Below are 17312 nucleotides of genomic sequence, written 5' to 3' on the forward strand. Positions count from 1 at the left end.
GAGAATGGCCCCTCAGCCTCAGCTCACCCCAGATCTTCCCATGGTCATCCTTCAGCAAACTAAGCCCCCAGCCAGGTCTACCAAACCTTTTCAGCTTATACAGGCACAAAGTCTGGCCCACCGGGATTTTCCACCATTGGTATCTTGCTGCATTTGAGGGGTTTTGCTATTTCCATGCCATGGCTGCTTTCCCACCACAGGGCTCAGAGAGGCAGCCAGATCATTCCTTTACACCGCTGCCTCCTTGCCACCCAGCCTGGGAAGTTAGGGGACTGTGGGATTCAGGGGATTCATAGGATGGGGCCACCTCAGCACAGGCTGTGAGGGTGAGAAGAGCCTGGGCCTCAGAGATAGGACCAAGGTCTTGGGCTGCCAAAATACCGGGAGTGTTGTAACCCAGGAGTTCAGCTCAGACCCTTAGCTTTAACGCTAAGACATGCCATATGATCTACGTGTCCAGTTCAGTGACACTCCCTCCGCTTAGAGTGAGTGGCTGATAACAGATTTATAGGGCTTCACAATGCGATAAGAACTCATTATGGCTCCTCCAGACCTCAGCGGGTTTGAGAGCAGAGCCTCAAAACATAGTGCTTCGAGTCCTGCAGCAAAGACCGACAGAGGTCAGGGAACGGCCGTCTCACCAGAGCCCCTCGGTCTGCCCCAGCCTGCACTGCTCCTTCCCTAGCCCCCGTTTCCCTGTGCCTGCCTATTTCTTTTGCTCTCTGAGGCCTGCCAGGACCGAAACCACGCAGGTTTGACCTTTGGTTTACAGCTGAAATCAGGCAAGGAGCCCTCCCGTTGCCTCTGCGGGCACGGCCTCCAGGCCTCTCCTCAGGTTCAGTTTTGGCAGCAGCACAGCAGAGGTGCCGAGAAACCCCGGGACGAATGTTTTTCGTCAGAGAAGGCCGACAGCAGATGCACAGCATCTGTGCCCTGGAAAATCCAGCAGGAAGAAGAATGATCCTGGTTTAGCACTGGGGCAACAGCAGCTCTAACTAACCACAGACCGCGTTCCTGCAGGCCCTGGCCCTGTGGGGTGATGTGGGTCCTGGCCCTGTGGGGACATGAAGCTGGTGGAATTGCAGCTAGAATGGGGCCTGGGAGAGGTCCCCAGAGGGGACGAATCTGAGCCAGCAAACCAGAGAAGCTGCAGATCTGTCCCGTGATCGCCAGCGCAAACATGAAACACCTCGCCTCGCGCCGACGGCGTCAGAAGTGTTGTATCGTCTCTCAGAGCTGGTGGCATTATACCGAGTAATTTATTGCAATGATGAATCCAATCATTTTCTGTAAATTATTTTGTAAATCACATTGATTATTTATAATTGGGAGATTAAATGCAAAAAAAAAAAAAAAAAGTAATAACCAGGCTGTCTTTTCCAGCTGCAGCAACCTTTTTTCCCGTATGTAGAGATACTCTGTGGGGAATCATTGTGGTCCATTTGCACCGAGCATTCCTCGATACTGTACATTAATTTTTGCTGGTTACTGCCTTCCAATGGAAACAGAGGAATATTTCTTCACCAGAGTTTGTATTCATTAAAAAAAAAAAAGAAATAAATGCCAAAATATTTTCTAACTTTTCCCAGACAGATGGATTTCTTTCTTCTGGGAAGATTTATTCTAAATTCAGGAGCTCACCTCCCTGTTGGTCTGAGCACAAAGCATATGCGTATTGAGGAAAAAACTAAAAAACAAGTGTTTGATGCCACTGCCAGCTGTCACTATTTCATGGGGAGCCTAATGTTAGCTGGTGTCTGTCCTTGAAGCCATGTATGCTGGAATCATAAGGTTGAATGACAACCCCAATTTTCATTAAAAAAAAAAAAAAAAACAAAAAAAAAACAAAGAATAAATATTTACTTCCATGATTCCAAAGAGCTTAAAGATTTCAATTAACCACACTCTGAGTGCCAAGCAATGGAAGCTAAAATATGTTATCAGCATTTTGAACCCATTCATTTCTAAGTCCCTCTCGTATTTTAAGGGACATTTCTGAGCACTTTGGGCCGATGATTCTGCTTTGGTTCACACACAGCCAACCTACAGCCGACAGCAGGTGCAGTCAAAGGCAGAGTGAGCCAATAGGGCACAATAAGACAATAAAGTGAAAGTCAGCTTGTCACCGGTTGTAAAGGTGAAGAAATGCACTGACAATTAGAGAAGACTCTTAATGACCTGCTCTGATCACGGGAGCCTGCTCTCAGCTGCAGCATTCCTGGCAAGATAACAGGAAGAGAGGAGAGAGGTCTAGATTGCTATAAGGATTCGGTATCTGGGGAGGAACAACATCTAGCATTTTCAGCGCTGACCCACGGGAGATGCCCTTCATGTCCCCCCACCTCCTGCCCCTAATGTGAAGTGAGGAGGACAGTCCCACCCCAGGTAGGAGGGCTTGAGGGGCAGCCTGGTTTTCCAGCCCGCTGCTTACATCACGAGCCTCCTTGCACATCCAGTGACCTTCCAGTGACAGTCACGTTGGAGAAAACTGTCAGCAGGTATGAGATGCAGCTATGTTTGAGGACTGTGTGGAGACAGCACTTAGAGTTTGCTTTCACTCTGCCACCAAGGGCCCAGAATAGGGCAGGCCTCGAACAACACACCCCAGCACCTGCGCACCCTTCCCTAGCTGATGATCCAGAACCCCAATGCCATTGCTAGACACGTTATATCAGCCCAAACACAGTGGCTGAGTGATTAGTCAAGAAAAGGAAAAGGAGTTAGTTCCTTGCCTTTAATGTGGAATAAAAACCAGGACTGCTCTGTCTGCCACAGCAACCCTGTGACCCACAGTTGGTTTCTCCTGCATATATGCCCTAATAGCTCTGCATATGCAATATCAAATCTTTGAAGCAATAAATTCTCCTGGATTCCTTCCCGTGAACTGTTCTATCAAGGTTGCCCTTTACCTGGTTAATCTTAAATCAGTGCAGTCCCTACAAGAGTTTTCTCATTGCTGGATTCAGCTCACTTGGAAAAAAACCCACAACCAGCCCCAGAGACAACCTTGTCCTTAAGCGGCATCCTCAGTCACAGCCCTCACCTCTTCAGTCACTCCAGCCTGGAATCACACTGAGACACTGGTCGTGTCATGCATGGGCTATGTTTTATCCTCCTGGGCTCCCTGGAGCCTGCAGGCAATGTCCCATGACACAGGGGATGGCTTCTGTAAGGACAACTAGTATTGACTTTTAAGACAACTTCCTTACATTGTTTTTAGACAAGAGAGCCTTTTACTGTTCTCTTCTGTGCTTGCTACCTAAACTGAGCACATTATCCCAGAGATTAGCATCTCCAGCTGCAAGACATTTTCATGATGTTCAAGCAAAGATCTGCAAAAGTGGTATTTTTAGGTACTTTGGCCACTAAGAAATGCATTCTTTTCATATTCCTTACATAACCCTCATCTGAAATCGCCAACAGGCTTTGGAGCCTTTTCCACAGCTTTCATATCTCAGAGGAAAGAAACAAACAAACAAAAAAAAATGGCAAATGAGCTTTATGGCCTGCATATCATCTCTGACAAAAGCAACTATTGCTGCTATTAAGCTTGCAAGTGCGCACAGAGGCACAGATAGTCATGAAAAACAAGAGGCAGCTGGGACAGCTCAGCAACGTGGCACTGCTGAGCCAGGCAATTCTGAGTGCCAGGCTGTCCGGTTCCTTCAAGGCTGAGTGCAAAAAACACCAACCAGTTTGGGAATTCAGGCTGTGCACTGCACAATCCCCTTCCACTCTGAGAGACTGGAGAGGGAAGGGTAAGGTGTGGGTACGTTTAAAACCCCTCTCCCCATTCCTAATTCAGGTGTGACCCTGACAGTCATAAACACACCTAGCACCTGAAAAATTGCCAGCTGGGCCAATAAAGATGGCAATATACTGTCAGCTTCATTACGTGCGGAGTGAGCAGGGGAGCTCGGCACAAACACGACGGCAGTCACTTCCTGCAGTTCGGTGCCCTGTGTAGGAGAGAAGAGGCTGCTGCGGTCACCAGCGTGCTCCCCGCTAAGGCCCTGGAGGTGAAGAGCTCTTGGTGTAACTGTCTTGGGAAGGAAGGTGGTTTGGGAACTGTATTTCCAAGGCTTACTCTAGTTTTGGGCCTGGAGTGATGCCAGGCTTACTGCTTCATCATCTTTCAGAGGCCTGGGGCCACCCCTGCTACAGGTGGTTACTCACAGAAGATACAGGCTACACAAACCGCTTCGTTCCTTCCCACTGAAATAAGGGCTTATGACGGGTACCAGGTTGAAAATCCCAAGAGCAAAGCACCCAGTCCAAACCAGGGAGTAGCAGCGTTTCTTTCATCCTGCCCTCACCATTTACAGGCTGGCTTTTGGAGGAGCAAAACCGAGTGCTCGTGCTGCTCTAACACACCCGGCAGCACTGCGCCATCGCCACAGAGGTGCTGGCAGGACACATGTGTCCCCGAGCAGCACATCCACAGCACCCAGCAAGGGCTGATCCTGGCAGGGACCCATCCCACCACAGAGCCAGCTGCTTTCCTTCCGCTGTGCAAAGACACTGGGAAGCGTGATGGAAGGCTGAGAAAACACGGTCTGTTCAGAATAAATAAAACTACAGAAATCCCGTAATATTTAAAACAGTCGGAGGCCCTGCCAAGCACATTCCTCACCAAGCTTTTGTGAAAACATCGTTAGTCTTGAAGCTAGTAAAGCCAAGGAGGAAAGAAGTCTTTTCTCAGGCCCTGGGATGGGTACGGCTGTTTCTGTCACACTGTGACCTGGCTGCATGTTAGCATGACTTTACGTGGCTGGGAGGGGGTCTCCGCCTGCATACAGCTGCTTCCACGGCAGATGTGACAGATTTGAATGTGTTTGCATATTACTGACTGTTTTCATAGCTTTGCATGTGGCTCTGGCCCGCCACACGTGCAGAGCAGGGGCAGAGCTCTGCAGAGGGATGCTTACTTCTCAGAACCAAAGTTGAGATCCCCTTCTCACATCGAGACACACAGGGCAAGAGCAGGCATGGAAGACTGGCTTGGAGGAGTTCTCCAGGCTTTGAGACCATGAATGTTTATGGTAATTTAGGGCATATTTTCACTTCACCCTCATTGGGCCTATAAGCACGGGGAAATAGCTGTCGGATTTTATCACAGCCGAGCACACCACGGGCCAGCTACCGTGTCCGGAGCAGGCTTGCACCAACCTGGCATGGCCCTGCTCAGTGGATAAATAGCAGCTGCCATTCCCCAATGCTCCTTTTCACCCTCCTGCACTGCTGCAATAGCAGAAACTCAGGCCTGGGATACAACACGGCCCCACACGTGGGCAGGCCTCACCCAGTGTCACGGACTGCTGGCTCTCTCTTGTGGTGCCCAAAAGGTTTGTGTAATTCACGGGGCGCCGAGGTCCCACCTGCACCCCGAGGGCCAGAGCCCCTCTTGGCCTGAACTGTACAGAGATTATCTTTATTACAGGACTGTTATGTTTGCACAGTTTAGCGATTTAATATCAGTTTAAAGCCTTCTCTGCTAGCAGTGCTGTTTGAAGTCAAGCTCTCTTCTCAGCCTTAGCTTGCCAAGACTGTAAAATGTTTATTGCTAATGGTGGAAAAGCTTGAAGAAGCCAAGATAACTTTCCCAGGCTGGGTATTAAGACAGTTTGGATAAGTAAATGAGTGAAGAGTATTACATGGGCTTCATTAAATATCAACCAACACCAACAGCCATACATTTATAACACAACGGCAGGGTGTGGGAGCACCCAGGAGCAGCAGAGCTGAGAAAGGTATGAACCACAAGTGATAGGAGAGAGGAACACGAGAAAGGCTGGATTCCCCATGGGGTCCAGGTGTGGCTCCAAGGTCAGGCAACACAACTCCTGACTGAAACTCATGCAAAATATGGTAGATTTGGGGCTGATGAAGTAGTAGAGCAAGTAGAGCTCATCCCCTCTCAGCTGGGGAGGTTTGCACACGTGTGATGCAGTATGTCCTCCTCCCTCCTGCAGCCACAGGTAAGGACAAAACTCTCCAACTAGGGGAGGACTATCAGTGTTTGTTTCCATTTTTTTGGCTTTACTTCCTTATAGGCATGTTTTGCCTTTACTGGTTTCTAGTCACAGGATGCCACACCACTTAGAGTAAATTACAGAAACTCTTGCTACTGTTTCTATGATTTCACATGCCAGCACTTTAACAGTCCCCCTGTAACTTGGCTCTGAGCTTGAAACCTTCACTTCGATTCACCACCACCCTTGAGTTCAACATTCTCCACATAAGGAAAATCAGAGCCAGACAGTTACTTCATTTGAGGACCACCCCCAAATTATGTTTCATTTCTAGTTCTTCTTCATTACACAGCATTCTCATTTCTACTTTCCTTCCTTATTCTCCTTTATTAACCTAAAGCTCCTGCTCTTATTTTAGTACCCTTTAGTATCACCAATCATCCCTGCTTGGTCCCAACACCCTGTTGCAGCAGCTGTAAACAGTTAGGTCTGGTACTTTCTCCCTGCTAAACCAGCCTCACTGGTACAAATTCCAACCAAATTCCACACCTTGTAGCACAAATTCATGATCACAACTCCAGCATTTCCTACCCCTTTGGTGTTCTTAAGCCTTTTCTCAGATCAGCTTTACCTCCTGCTAATTTCAGCAGTTAGCTGGGATCAAATGCACCTGAGAATCTCCTTCAGCTGTGATGCCACAGACCTGCCTTCCAAACACGCTCCTTCTCCCTCCTTCCAGAGGGATTTTACCTGCTCAGAGACAGTTCCCTCCAAAATTCAGCTGCCAGCTTCAGGCTCTCACCTCTGCCCTGGGCCTCCACATCCTGACTGTCTGCTTTTCTCCTTGTGCTTCAGGGCTCTGTACCCAGCAGCTGTAAGAATGTAAAGAGGGGCAATGTAAGGCCTCTTGTTCTCCCAAAGTCCCTTCACAACCTCATTTATTCCCTGATCTACTGAAAAGGGCACAAAATAACATCACAAGCATGCTTAATTCACAGAGAGCATCCCAGCATGGGGCACCAGCTTGCCCAGCTGCACCCAGCTCTGAGCTGGCTGGACCCAAAATAGCACTGGACTGGAACACTGGCATTGGGTCAAATCAGTGTATTTCCCTTCCCTTGAAATGCCTCCCTGCAGGTAAACACCTGCAGCATATTAAATTTGCTGACACATTGGTGTATCTCTTGCCTGGCACGGTGTCATTGCAATCTTTTCAGTTTTGGAAGGGTGAATCCTCGAAGAGGAGTAAATCAGGGCGGAATCTCAGGTGCTATGAAAGGCCTGGCTTCCCACTGAGGGCTCCTGGGATTCCCACTCTTTGTCCAACTATCCTCGACTCCCTCTCCTGGCTGCAAGCACAGGCTGCAGCCCAAGCCAGGAGCAGCGCCCACTGCCCCCCAGGGACCCTCCAGGTGGGGCACAGAGCCCAGTGTGTGCTGAGCCCCTAACGCCATCTCACTCTGTCCATGGATCAGTGGAGCTAAACGCGAGCCCTTCTTTCCCTACACCCTCACTAGCCCTCCCTGCTGGACCCTTTTTAATGCAGCAAGACTGGGGTGGGGCCATTAGTAGTAGTACACCACATTTCATGCCCCGCAGTCTGCACTCCTAGGTTTTCTGCCCTCTCAAAACACAAAGCCAGATCTCCGTTAGTGCTATCTCCCTCTGTCCACACTAAAATCCCCATTTTGGCCCAGTTCCCCACCCTGGGAGCTGGCTCCACTTGCCTGGACACTGCTGCGGGACCCCCCCAGCCCCTCGCGAGCAATGGCTGCTGCAGGGGGGAACGGACAGCAGGTTGAGAGGTGAGAGGTGATCCTCCCCTCTACGCAGCTCTGGTGGGGCCACAGCTGGAACATGGTGTGCAGTTCTGGGCTCCCCGGTACAGGAGGCATGGAGAGCTTCTAGAGAGGGTCCTGTGTAGAGCCACAAAGATGATTAAGGGAATGGAGCACCTGTTTTATGAGGAAATACTAAACAAGCTGGGCCTGTTTAGCCTAGAGGAGAGTGAGAGGGGATCTCACCAACCTCTATAAATACCCGAGGGGACCATGTAAAGAGGATGGGGTCAAACTCTTCTCTGTGATAGGACACGGGGTAATGGGTATAAATTGAACCCCAGGAGGTTTCATCACCATGTTAGGAAGAACTTTACAGTTTGGGTGACAGAGCACTGGAACAGGTCTGCCCAGAGGGGTTGTGGAGCCTCCTCCTCTGGAGACGCTCAAAACCTGACGGGATGCGGCCCCGTCTGACACGCTCTGGGTGACCCTGCTGGGGCAGGGGCCGGACCAGAAGATCCCTGGAGGCCCCTTCCCACCTCAGCCCTCCTGCGGCTCCCTGACCCTACACAGGAGCCCGCCCGGCCCCGCTCCCATCCCCGCGGCCACACGGGGGGGCCCGCTCCCGGCTCTCCGGGCTCCGAGCGGGGCCGGGCCGGGCACGGCGCTTCCTGGCGGCCGCTTTGGTTCCGGGGCGCCGCTGCCTGGAGACGGCGCTGCCGAGCGGGGCCGCTCCGGTACGGCCGGGCCGGTGGGTTTGGGGCCGAGAGGGATGGAGGGATGGAGGCGTGGAGGGAGGGGCCGCAGGAGCAGCCGTCGCGGGCAGCGGAGGCCCGGTCCTCCCCGGGGAGGCTGGAGGCTGGCAGCCCCGCGGCCGGTCCCCGTGTCGCAGTGCTGTGAGCAGGAGCAGCTCGGGGGTGGGGGGAACGCGGCTTGTTGTCCCCTCTTGTTGTCCCCTCCCGGCCCCAGGTGAGGCTGCGGGAGGCAGGCCGGGCTCCTGGCCTTGCTGTTTGGCACGCAGCTCGCTGCTGGGTTTGGGAACCGAAGTGAGGATGAGCAGCGGCCTGCCTCGGTGTCCCCGCGGCGGTGCGTGACACCCGCGAGCGGTTCCCTCGCCTGTCCGCTGCAGGCCGAACCTGTGCCCCGAACTGTGTGCTCTTGGGGTGCTGCTGTGCCGCTCGGTCCTGTGGGTGGATGCCCAACCGATGTGGGGTTTTGCCGGAGAAGCTCATACAATGTCCTGGCTGGGTCTGCCTGGGAGAGCTTCTCAGAAGAGTGTAATTTGACAGGTTTTTCTCACAGAATCCAGCAATCCTGCCTAACCAGGACATGTTCGCTTTGCTTCAGTTTCCAGTTGGATGTAGGAAATACACGTTAAGGCAAATTAAATTCTGTGTTTTGCAGTGGAGCTGCATAGTTCTTGTATTAATTCTTTTTGGATTTGGCTAGGTTGTTTTATACCTGCTATGCAGCATAAAGAGATTAGAGAACCTGCACTTCCTAATCCCAGGAAGAGAATTAGAATGTCTGGGCTGTTCTGGCGGTAGTGCTGGTTCTTGCAAGGATTGACTCTTTGGCAGGGAAATGGAGGGATGCGGGATATAAGAAGTATGTAAATATTGAATACTAGTCCATGGGACTGTTTGTCACTTGTAAGCTTGTTTTTTGACAGATTCCTGCCACATCATGTCAGGAGACAGCGACTGCACAAGGACAAGTCCATCAGCAGGGTCTCCATCCGACAATGAATTCTTGCCGGATCGGCCCAAGTATGTTTGCTCGCTGTCTCCTGATCTCATTACCAAAGCCCGTGAAGAGCTCCAAGAGAAACCTGAATGGAGGCTCCGCGACGTGCAGGCACTCCGAGATATGGTGTGCAAAGACTATCCCTCCCTTGGGACGTGCCTGGACGATGCTTTTTTGCTAAGATTCCTCAGAGCCAGGAAATTCGATTACGACCGAGCGCTTCAGCTTCTGGTGAACTACCACACCTGTCGGAGGAGCTGGCCCGAGGTCTTCAACAATTTGAAGCCGTCCGCAATAAAGCCTGTCCTAGAGTCTGGTTTTGTCACTGTGCTGCCTCGTCTGGACCCAGAGGGACGCCACATCGTCTGCATCCGTCCAGGTACTGAAATGCATGAATATCTTTGTTCTCCATCTTCAAGGTGTTTCTGGGCCAAAAATCTGTTTCCTGCTCTTCTGTGAACACTGGTTACTTTCACAGAGTACGTGGGTTCTCTCTGAAACTTGAACAGCTAACTTGCAAAGGGACACCTCTGTCATTAGCCAACGTTATACCAGTTCCTTTTCCTGTTTCAACAATAACTGCAGTTGAGTAAAAACCAAAATGCAGTGAGGTGGGCTGATGAAACATTAGGCGATTCACGAAAAAATGTGTAGTAACTCAAATTGAAGCAGGGCTGCTGGCTTATTATTTGCTTTTACAATGAGTGGAGAGAGGAGCCTGTGGCTTTGACTCCAGTACAAATAAGCAGAGGCTTCAACGTGCTTTTGGTGCTGCCAGGCTTGCTGTAAATTTGTCTTCATTCATCCTCCTCTTTTCCATTTACCTGCTTTCTTTCTGAGCTGAAGCTGCTTCTAATAAGCTGTGCTGGGTGGAGAATGGGGTTCTTAAAACCATTGCCTTTACTCCTTGAAGTAAACACGAGTTGCCATTTATCTCTTTGCTTAAGAAAGGCTGCTCTGAACTAGGACTGTGGCTATTAAAGACTAACTTTTAAGAGTCCAGTAAAATAGAAAATCAGTTTTTAGAATGTGTATTGTTAGCTTATCTTTACTTTCCGACTTACCATCCATGTCTTGTAACCTCAGACAGATGGACACCCAGTAATTATCCGATTACTGAGAACATTCGTGCCATATACTTAACGTTAGAAAAACTCATTCAGTCCGAAGAGACCCAGGTGAATGGAATTGTAATCCTGGCAGACTACAAAGGAGTCAGCTTATCTAAGGCGTCTCATTTTGGTCCTTTTGTAGCCAAAAAAGTGATTGGAATTCTTCAGGTAAGACCAGAACTGGTGGGAAAATAAGCTTGTGCATTGTAAATGACTGCTTCTGTGTCTAGAGTTCTTGACTATGTCACCAGAAACTTAAGCAACTTGGCTTTTACTAGAAGAGTTAGAACATGTCCCTGTCCAACCAGTTTCTCAGATCCTTGCCAACTTAACTTGCTTGTCCTGTTTTGACTCGTGCTTCCCTAAAATTAAATTTGCATTAGAAATGCAAACTTTGAGTTGGAACAGAAAAGGCCAGTTCTGCTAGCTAGTGATGAGGAACGGAGCAATGAATTACAGTTAGGCAGAGGACTTCACGTTGCCTGAATGCTAAGGAATGTCTCTTGTTATTTAAATGGTTCCTACCTAAACATGTTTCTGTCAGCCACCGTGGATGGAACATGTCACTCGCTGACTGCTGGGCAAGTGTAAGTTCAAGTCCTGCTGCAAAAATTTTGCAGAGAGGATTCTTGAATGAGTGTGATTTGAGGAGGATTTCCATCCAGCTCCTGAAAGAAAGAGTTCTTCAGCACAGGGGTCAGCAAGAGACAGCAATAAAAAGGATCTCAGACTACACATTTGGAAGGAAAATGACGACGAGCAAGTTAGAGCAAAGATATAAGCAAGCGGAGCTGTAGAACATAGGAAGGTGAAGGCATAACCTGCTCAAAGTGGCAGGAAGTTCTCGTGAGTTTAGCTGATGTTCTACCCTGCTATATGAAGGAGTAAGATGAAGAAAATTTCTCTTGAATGGATTTGTTTCCTCGTTACTTTCTGGTCTGAGCTGGTTCTATTTTTTGCTGTGTCAGTGGAGGGATAATGAAGGATAAGGGCAATCAGGAGAGTTTGTGGAGACGAGACTAGTGAGTTTATGAATGTCTGTATAAGAAGTCACATAATCCTTAAAATTATGATCTAAATGTCATTGAACTGTCTGAGCCCATATTTAATTTGCACAAATACAGCGATGGCTGTCTGCTACTGTCAGTGGAAGCTATTAACAAAACAAAGAAGGTAAAGGGCATAAGGTATGGGTAACATATAAACATGTTGCATCAACCTTGCTGAACTGCATCTCCTGAAGGAGGAGCCAATTCTCTGACCTTCATAAGGAGAAAAATACTCCCACAGTGCATGTATCTCCTTTTCAGCCAAAAGATGGACTGCTTTTTTTGTATAGGTTGAGCTGATCATAAGGGAAAGAAACTTCTCTGAGGCACATGAGACCCTAATAGCTGATTATGAGCTTTTGGCTTGGAGAGCTTTATGGAAATTAATCCCTCAGTACACAACTCGTAACTAACTGTTTTAGACCGTGGGCTGTACAGGAGGCGCTGTGTGCCCTGCTGGCAGCAGATCTGGTTGTCAGTCCTGCCTGACTGCATGAAAGGGCAGGGAAAGAAGAAGCCGTAGTGGCAGAGCCTGTTTGTATTTTGCAGTTAGCATGACGGAACAGTTGAAATGGCAGAAAAATAGGGCTAGAAGATTTCCTCCTCGTATAAAAGTATGTTTTAGATGTGCTTGGTACCCAGATGTCATAGCTGGACACACACAAGCAACCCGTGCTGGGCTCCCAGCATAGTGCACTCACTCCTCAGAAGCTAGGAACATAGGGTCACAGAACAGGTTGGGTTGGAAGGGACCTTAAAGACCACCTAATTCCACCCCCTGCCATGGGCAGGGACACCTCCCACTAGACCAAGTCGCCCAAAGCCCCATCCAGCCTGGCCTTAAACACTTCCAGGGATGGGGCACCCACAGCCTGTGCCAGTGCTCATAGTAAATCACGTTGTAACTCTGCATCCTCATCAGGGTTGGGAATACCCAAAGGACAGTGCCTGTGACTAAGCAGAGTCACTAGTACCTCACTCAGCATCTTTCTTCAGGGAGAGAAACAACGTAAGAAAGGAAGACTTAGTGGCAGCAGTGTTTCCCAATGTTTCTTGTGTCTCGCCTTTATTTTTATGCCCACAGCCCTCGTACTGCTCCCCGTTAGAAGGTGCATTTTTGTTACCTTACCGGCTTATGTTGGTATCTCAGATGAAGTTTGGGAGCCAGTGGGTTGTGCAGGCGGTCAGTCTTGGGAGATTTTAATAAGAGGAAAATGGCAGATGTTTTTAAACTGCATTATAAAAATCTTCTTTACCCTTCAGGATGGATTTCCCATTCGAATAAAAGCTGTTAACATAATAAATGAACCTCGTATATTCAAAGGCATTTTTGCAATCATCAAGCCTTTTCTGAAGGAAAAGATAGCAAACCGGGTAAGGATCTGCATCATTTTAACATTAATGCTGGTGTTTTTAAGTTCCTTGCTTATATCTGTTTAAAAATCTCACAGCTAGAAAAATCTTGGTGCCGCTTACCTGATCTAACCGGTCCTTTCTGCTTTAATCTTTAAAAAAAAATCCTGTTAGGAAAATTCTTCAAGAGAAAGAAGCTTTGAGGAGTTTAAATACTGGCATAACATTAATATGGATATTTAATGCATATGCTATATAATCATGACATTGATTCCACCCCTGGGGTTGGGCTGTCTTGGCAAGTAACAGGGTGTGCTTATAAGGTGGTATCACAGGAAACAGCGCTGTCCTTTCCTTGGTTTTTCTTGCACCGTAGGACTGGATGTAGTTGCAAAGAATGATGCCCTTTTCCACAAGGGTAAGTACTTAAGAGTGCCATGAACGGGCTCGGGGATAAGCTGAATCTAGAATTTCTGCAGAGGCTAGCAAATCTCAAGTCTTTCTTGCTGGGATTTAAGCTGCACTAGACTTGGCTAATCTCAAGACTTCTCTCACTAGCGCATCCAACAGCACCTGCCCGAGGTTGTATGCTGGCACTTACACGTAACGGCATCAATTCCAAAATTTGCTCTTTAATTCAAAATAACCTCTTTAGCTGGCTAGTAATATGCTGCACTGTTTGATACACACTATTAAAGCTATTTTTGTCTTTCCTCTCTAGTTTTTTCTTCATGGCTGTGATCTGAATTCCCTTCATCAAAACATTCCTCCAGTGATCCTGCCTGAAGAATACGGTGGTACTTCAGGGAAGCTGGATATATCAGCATGGAATGAGCTGCTGCTGGCCTCTGAAGAGGATTTTCTGCATGATTTCTCACAGCTGGTACTCCCATGTGACAGCTCTCCCCAAGACATGCTAGTGAGTGGGGATGCTGATGAAAAACAATGTGATGATTCCCTGCGAGGCATGAAACCTCAGCTCTACTACTGTTATTAACAAATCAGTGAAGGGAACCTTTCCAGCAGTTAAGACCTCTTCTGTTCTGATAGGTGATGTTGTGAACTCTGCCTTACTCCTAAACCCGCAGTTTAGGAACAGACTGCTGAGGCACTTTACACTATAGAACCAAAGCAAGCTGAAGAGGGCACAATGGGGGCAGGGCAGAATTCACAGAGGAAAAAGGCAAAGAGCACATAATTGCCGAGTTACATAGAATACCTAAAGTTCATTAACCTCTGTGGACGATGCAAACTTGCCTGTTGCTTCTCATGATAAAGACAAAAATGCAGGATGGTAAGCTTGATAGTTTCGTCTCCCCGCCCACTAAAATTGACAACAACCATATGCTAGCTTTGTGACTGTCCATTCCCTTCCCCTTCTAAAAACACACAATAATCCAAAAAAAAACAATTGCTATTTGCTTTTGAACCCTGTGAAATGTAGTTCTGTCAGCAGAGATTGCTTAAAACAGTAAGAGTCTAACTTGGCCTGTCCCCTATCTCTTGGTTCAGAGTGTAACTTGGCACTTCTGGAACACCCGAATGAATATTTGGCTTGAATTAACACAAAGGGAGACTTTTTTAATCCATGAAGACCAGTATGGAAATTCTCTCTGAAACTTTCTCACAGTAGGAAATTAACTATTACAACATCAATATCAAGGCTTAATATAAACAGATGCAATCTTCATTTGCAGAGAACAGTAAGTTTCTCAGATCAGGTAATGAGGCTTTTGAGTGGCTACAACTCCAAATACTGAGGTTTGAGACCAAATGAGAGAAAGCTGTCACCCACCTTCCCACATTATCAGTTGTTCTTTTCTTCAGCTGATTGCTATGAGGAATTTGGTAAGTAACTCTCATGTAGAATTTGTAAGGCAGCTTTGTAGCAGCTGGCATGACATATAGAAGGCAATACTTCATGTGAGAAAGCAAGGTGCTTCTTTAGCTTGTTACATTGGACAAATTTTGAACTTCGGTCTTTGTGAAACCAAATGCAGACAGGCTATTTGAAAGCACATTCTTAAATTTCCTGGTATTGTAGTATTTTGTTTCCTGTGCTTGTCTGCTCTTTTGTGAAGTGTTACAACTTTGGTTTCAGCTTTGTTAACCTCTTTTGTCTTTGTTCTTGTATGAAGTTAGACTTTAATAATCTCCGTAATATTTACCCATAGCTTGTATGCCTGTGCTTAGAGGTCTTTGTCTAGAGACACAGCTAAGACTCCAATGTCAAATCAGGGTAAGATATCCTATGTCTAAATAAGCTGTTCCCACTCCAAGTTCAAATGTTTAATGGTCTAGAATTAGAACTTAACTGTCGCACACTTTTTGCACATGTTTTTCTGCACTATAATAGTGCAGAGCTGGGAAACCTCACTAGGACCAAGAAAGCGCACCCAATTATTTCAAGGTGAAATACTTCACTGCTTGGTGAAAAAGAAATCCCTTCTACCATGAGACTTATCTCTAGAGCATTTTCTCTAGCTGAAATCTTTATTTAGTGCCAAGTGTGATATAAGTACCAGTTTTGTTTCTGTAAATATAAAAAAAAAAACAAAAGTATCTTGAGAACTTCAAACATTCATTTTTTTCAAAGTGCCAAACACTGTTTTGAATGTCTTTTTCTCCTCTCAGACCCCCTACAGCATGATTGCACTGCTAAAAAACTTTCTCCACCACCACAGTAATGAATTTCTGACCTGGCAGCAGACCTCATCCTGGAACTAAGGGTGGCAAATGCCAGACCTGTCATCCAAGCATTATAAAAGGAGACTAGGTTTTGAAAAGGGGTAAGCCATGAAGCTTTTTCCTGGGTAGCAGTTCAGAATTTCAGTGGGAGGAAGGAACTCATCACTTGACCTGCTTTAGAACAAAGGTGGGAAGAAATTAACTTCCCTCACTTAAAGCATCAGATTTTTTCCTACCTTTGTAAGTTAAGATTTACTCTTATTTGACAGTTACTACCTTAAGCAGAGGAAGAAAAATATCTTCTACTATATAAAATAAGGTAAAAGAGTAACACTAGCCACTTTCTCCTCACTTCTGACCAGAATTGGCTGCATGTTTTGCAGAGATTGAGTTCCTTGTACCACCTAGCAAGACATTAATACACAGTACACGACTTAAAGGTAAGTGGCTACCCAACCTGTTTAACTGCCAGAACGCAGACTGCTCTGGTGTTTGTATTCTTCAAGTGCCTCTTAATTGTAGCCGCAATGTATAATTAAAAAAAAGTATTTTGACATGTCTGCTATAAGAACAGCTACTTTGACCCATCCACTTGTATAATAACTACTAGAGAGGGAGGGTGAATATTCAAAATTCAATTTTAATATCCATTTAAAAAAAAAAGTGGTGGCCAACAGAAGGTGGCACTTGAGGAACCTTTAAAGAAACCAAACCCTTTTTCAGGGTCTTAGATTCTCTTGCATGGTAGAGAAAGCAGATCTTACCCTCTCCTTTTCTGTTCTGCTTACAATGGAACTAAATCATCTGATTTATTCTTAAACGTAACAGGTAAGGCTACATTATCCAAGCTGAAAATAGCCTGTGATATGCCTCCAGAACTTTATTCTTAAAGCTGGATGCTTGATGTCAGGATACATGAGCTAAGCCAGGCTTACCCGTGTCAATCATTTAACTAATATTCTAGATTTGCTCTTCCTTGGCTTTAGAATTTAGAGTGTACTAAGTTTGCAACTCTGTCTGTAACCCTTTTTAGGTTTGTAGCCAGTGCTTAGCTTGTCTTACAGCGAGCACAGCTCTGTCTCATACATATCTGACAACAGAGCCGAGGAGTGTTCTTTGAGCTTCAGCACTTACTAACAAAGAAGTAACTTTAGTCCCAGAATTTCTCGTCAGATTAGGAAAATAAACACTTGCTTTAGATATATAGTCTCCTTATCTGCAGGTTAAGAGAATAGATAAGGAAAGCTGTTTAGCTTGGTGGTTGTGGTTTTTCTCCCCCCTCCCCACCTCTTCACAGCACTAGAACTGATGTGATTTTTTCCCCCCCCCACACGAAATAACTGTTTCCAGAGGTTACATGCCTCTGGAAATCCATCCCTGCCAAATCCAACACATCCTAAGGAAAGGTACTCAAACTGCATTGTGTAGTCATGGCTTTTGGCATTAAGTGGGGTAGCAGTTAGCTGCATACTGTACATAAAAATACTTGAATTTATACTCTTGCAAATGGGTGTTACAAACCCTGAGGTATTTTCAGGAAGGGGGTGAAGTAATTTTTTTTTGTTAAATCATTTTGGCATGAGTTAATCAGTGTTACTCAAACTAATGATT

At 46.9% G+C, this 17312-nt stretch overlaps 1 protein-coding gene across 3 annotated transcripts; it reads left to right on the plus strand.

Annotated features, from left to right (window-relative positions):
- Positions 1–8425: 8425 nt before the first annotated feature.
- Positions 8426–14424, plus strand: TTPAL (alpha tocopherol transfer protein like). Of its 3 annotated transcripts, none has more exons than XM_035548441.2 (5): positions 8426–8490; positions 9426–9878; positions 10586–10779; positions 12924–13034; positions 13735–14424. In XM_035548441.2, the coding sequence occupies exons 2-5, from the start codon at positions 9440–9442 to the stop codon at positions 14008–14010; spliced, it is 1020 nt and encodes a 339-aa protein (XP_035404334.1). In that variant the 5' UTR covers positions 8426–8490; positions 9426–9439; the 3' UTR covers positions 14011–14424. The 3 variants fall into 3 exon arrangements, with proteins under 3 accessions (XP_035404334.1, XP_050570015.1, XP_050570014.1); XM_050714058.1 differs by having other exon boundaries at positions 8427–8504; XM_050714057.1 differs by lacking the exon at positions 8426–8490 and adding an exon at positions 8502–8649.
- The last annotated feature ends 2888 nt before the right edge of the window (positions 14425–17312 follow it).

This window comes from Cygnus atratus, chromosome 16 (genome assembly GCF_013377495.2).
Source record: "Cygnus atratus isolate AKBS03 ecotype Queensland, Australia chromosome 16, CAtr_DNAZoo_HiC_assembly, whole genome shotgun sequence".
Lineage (NCBI taxonomy): Eukaryota > Metazoa > Chordata > Aves > Anseriformes > Anatidae > Cygnus > Cygnus atratus.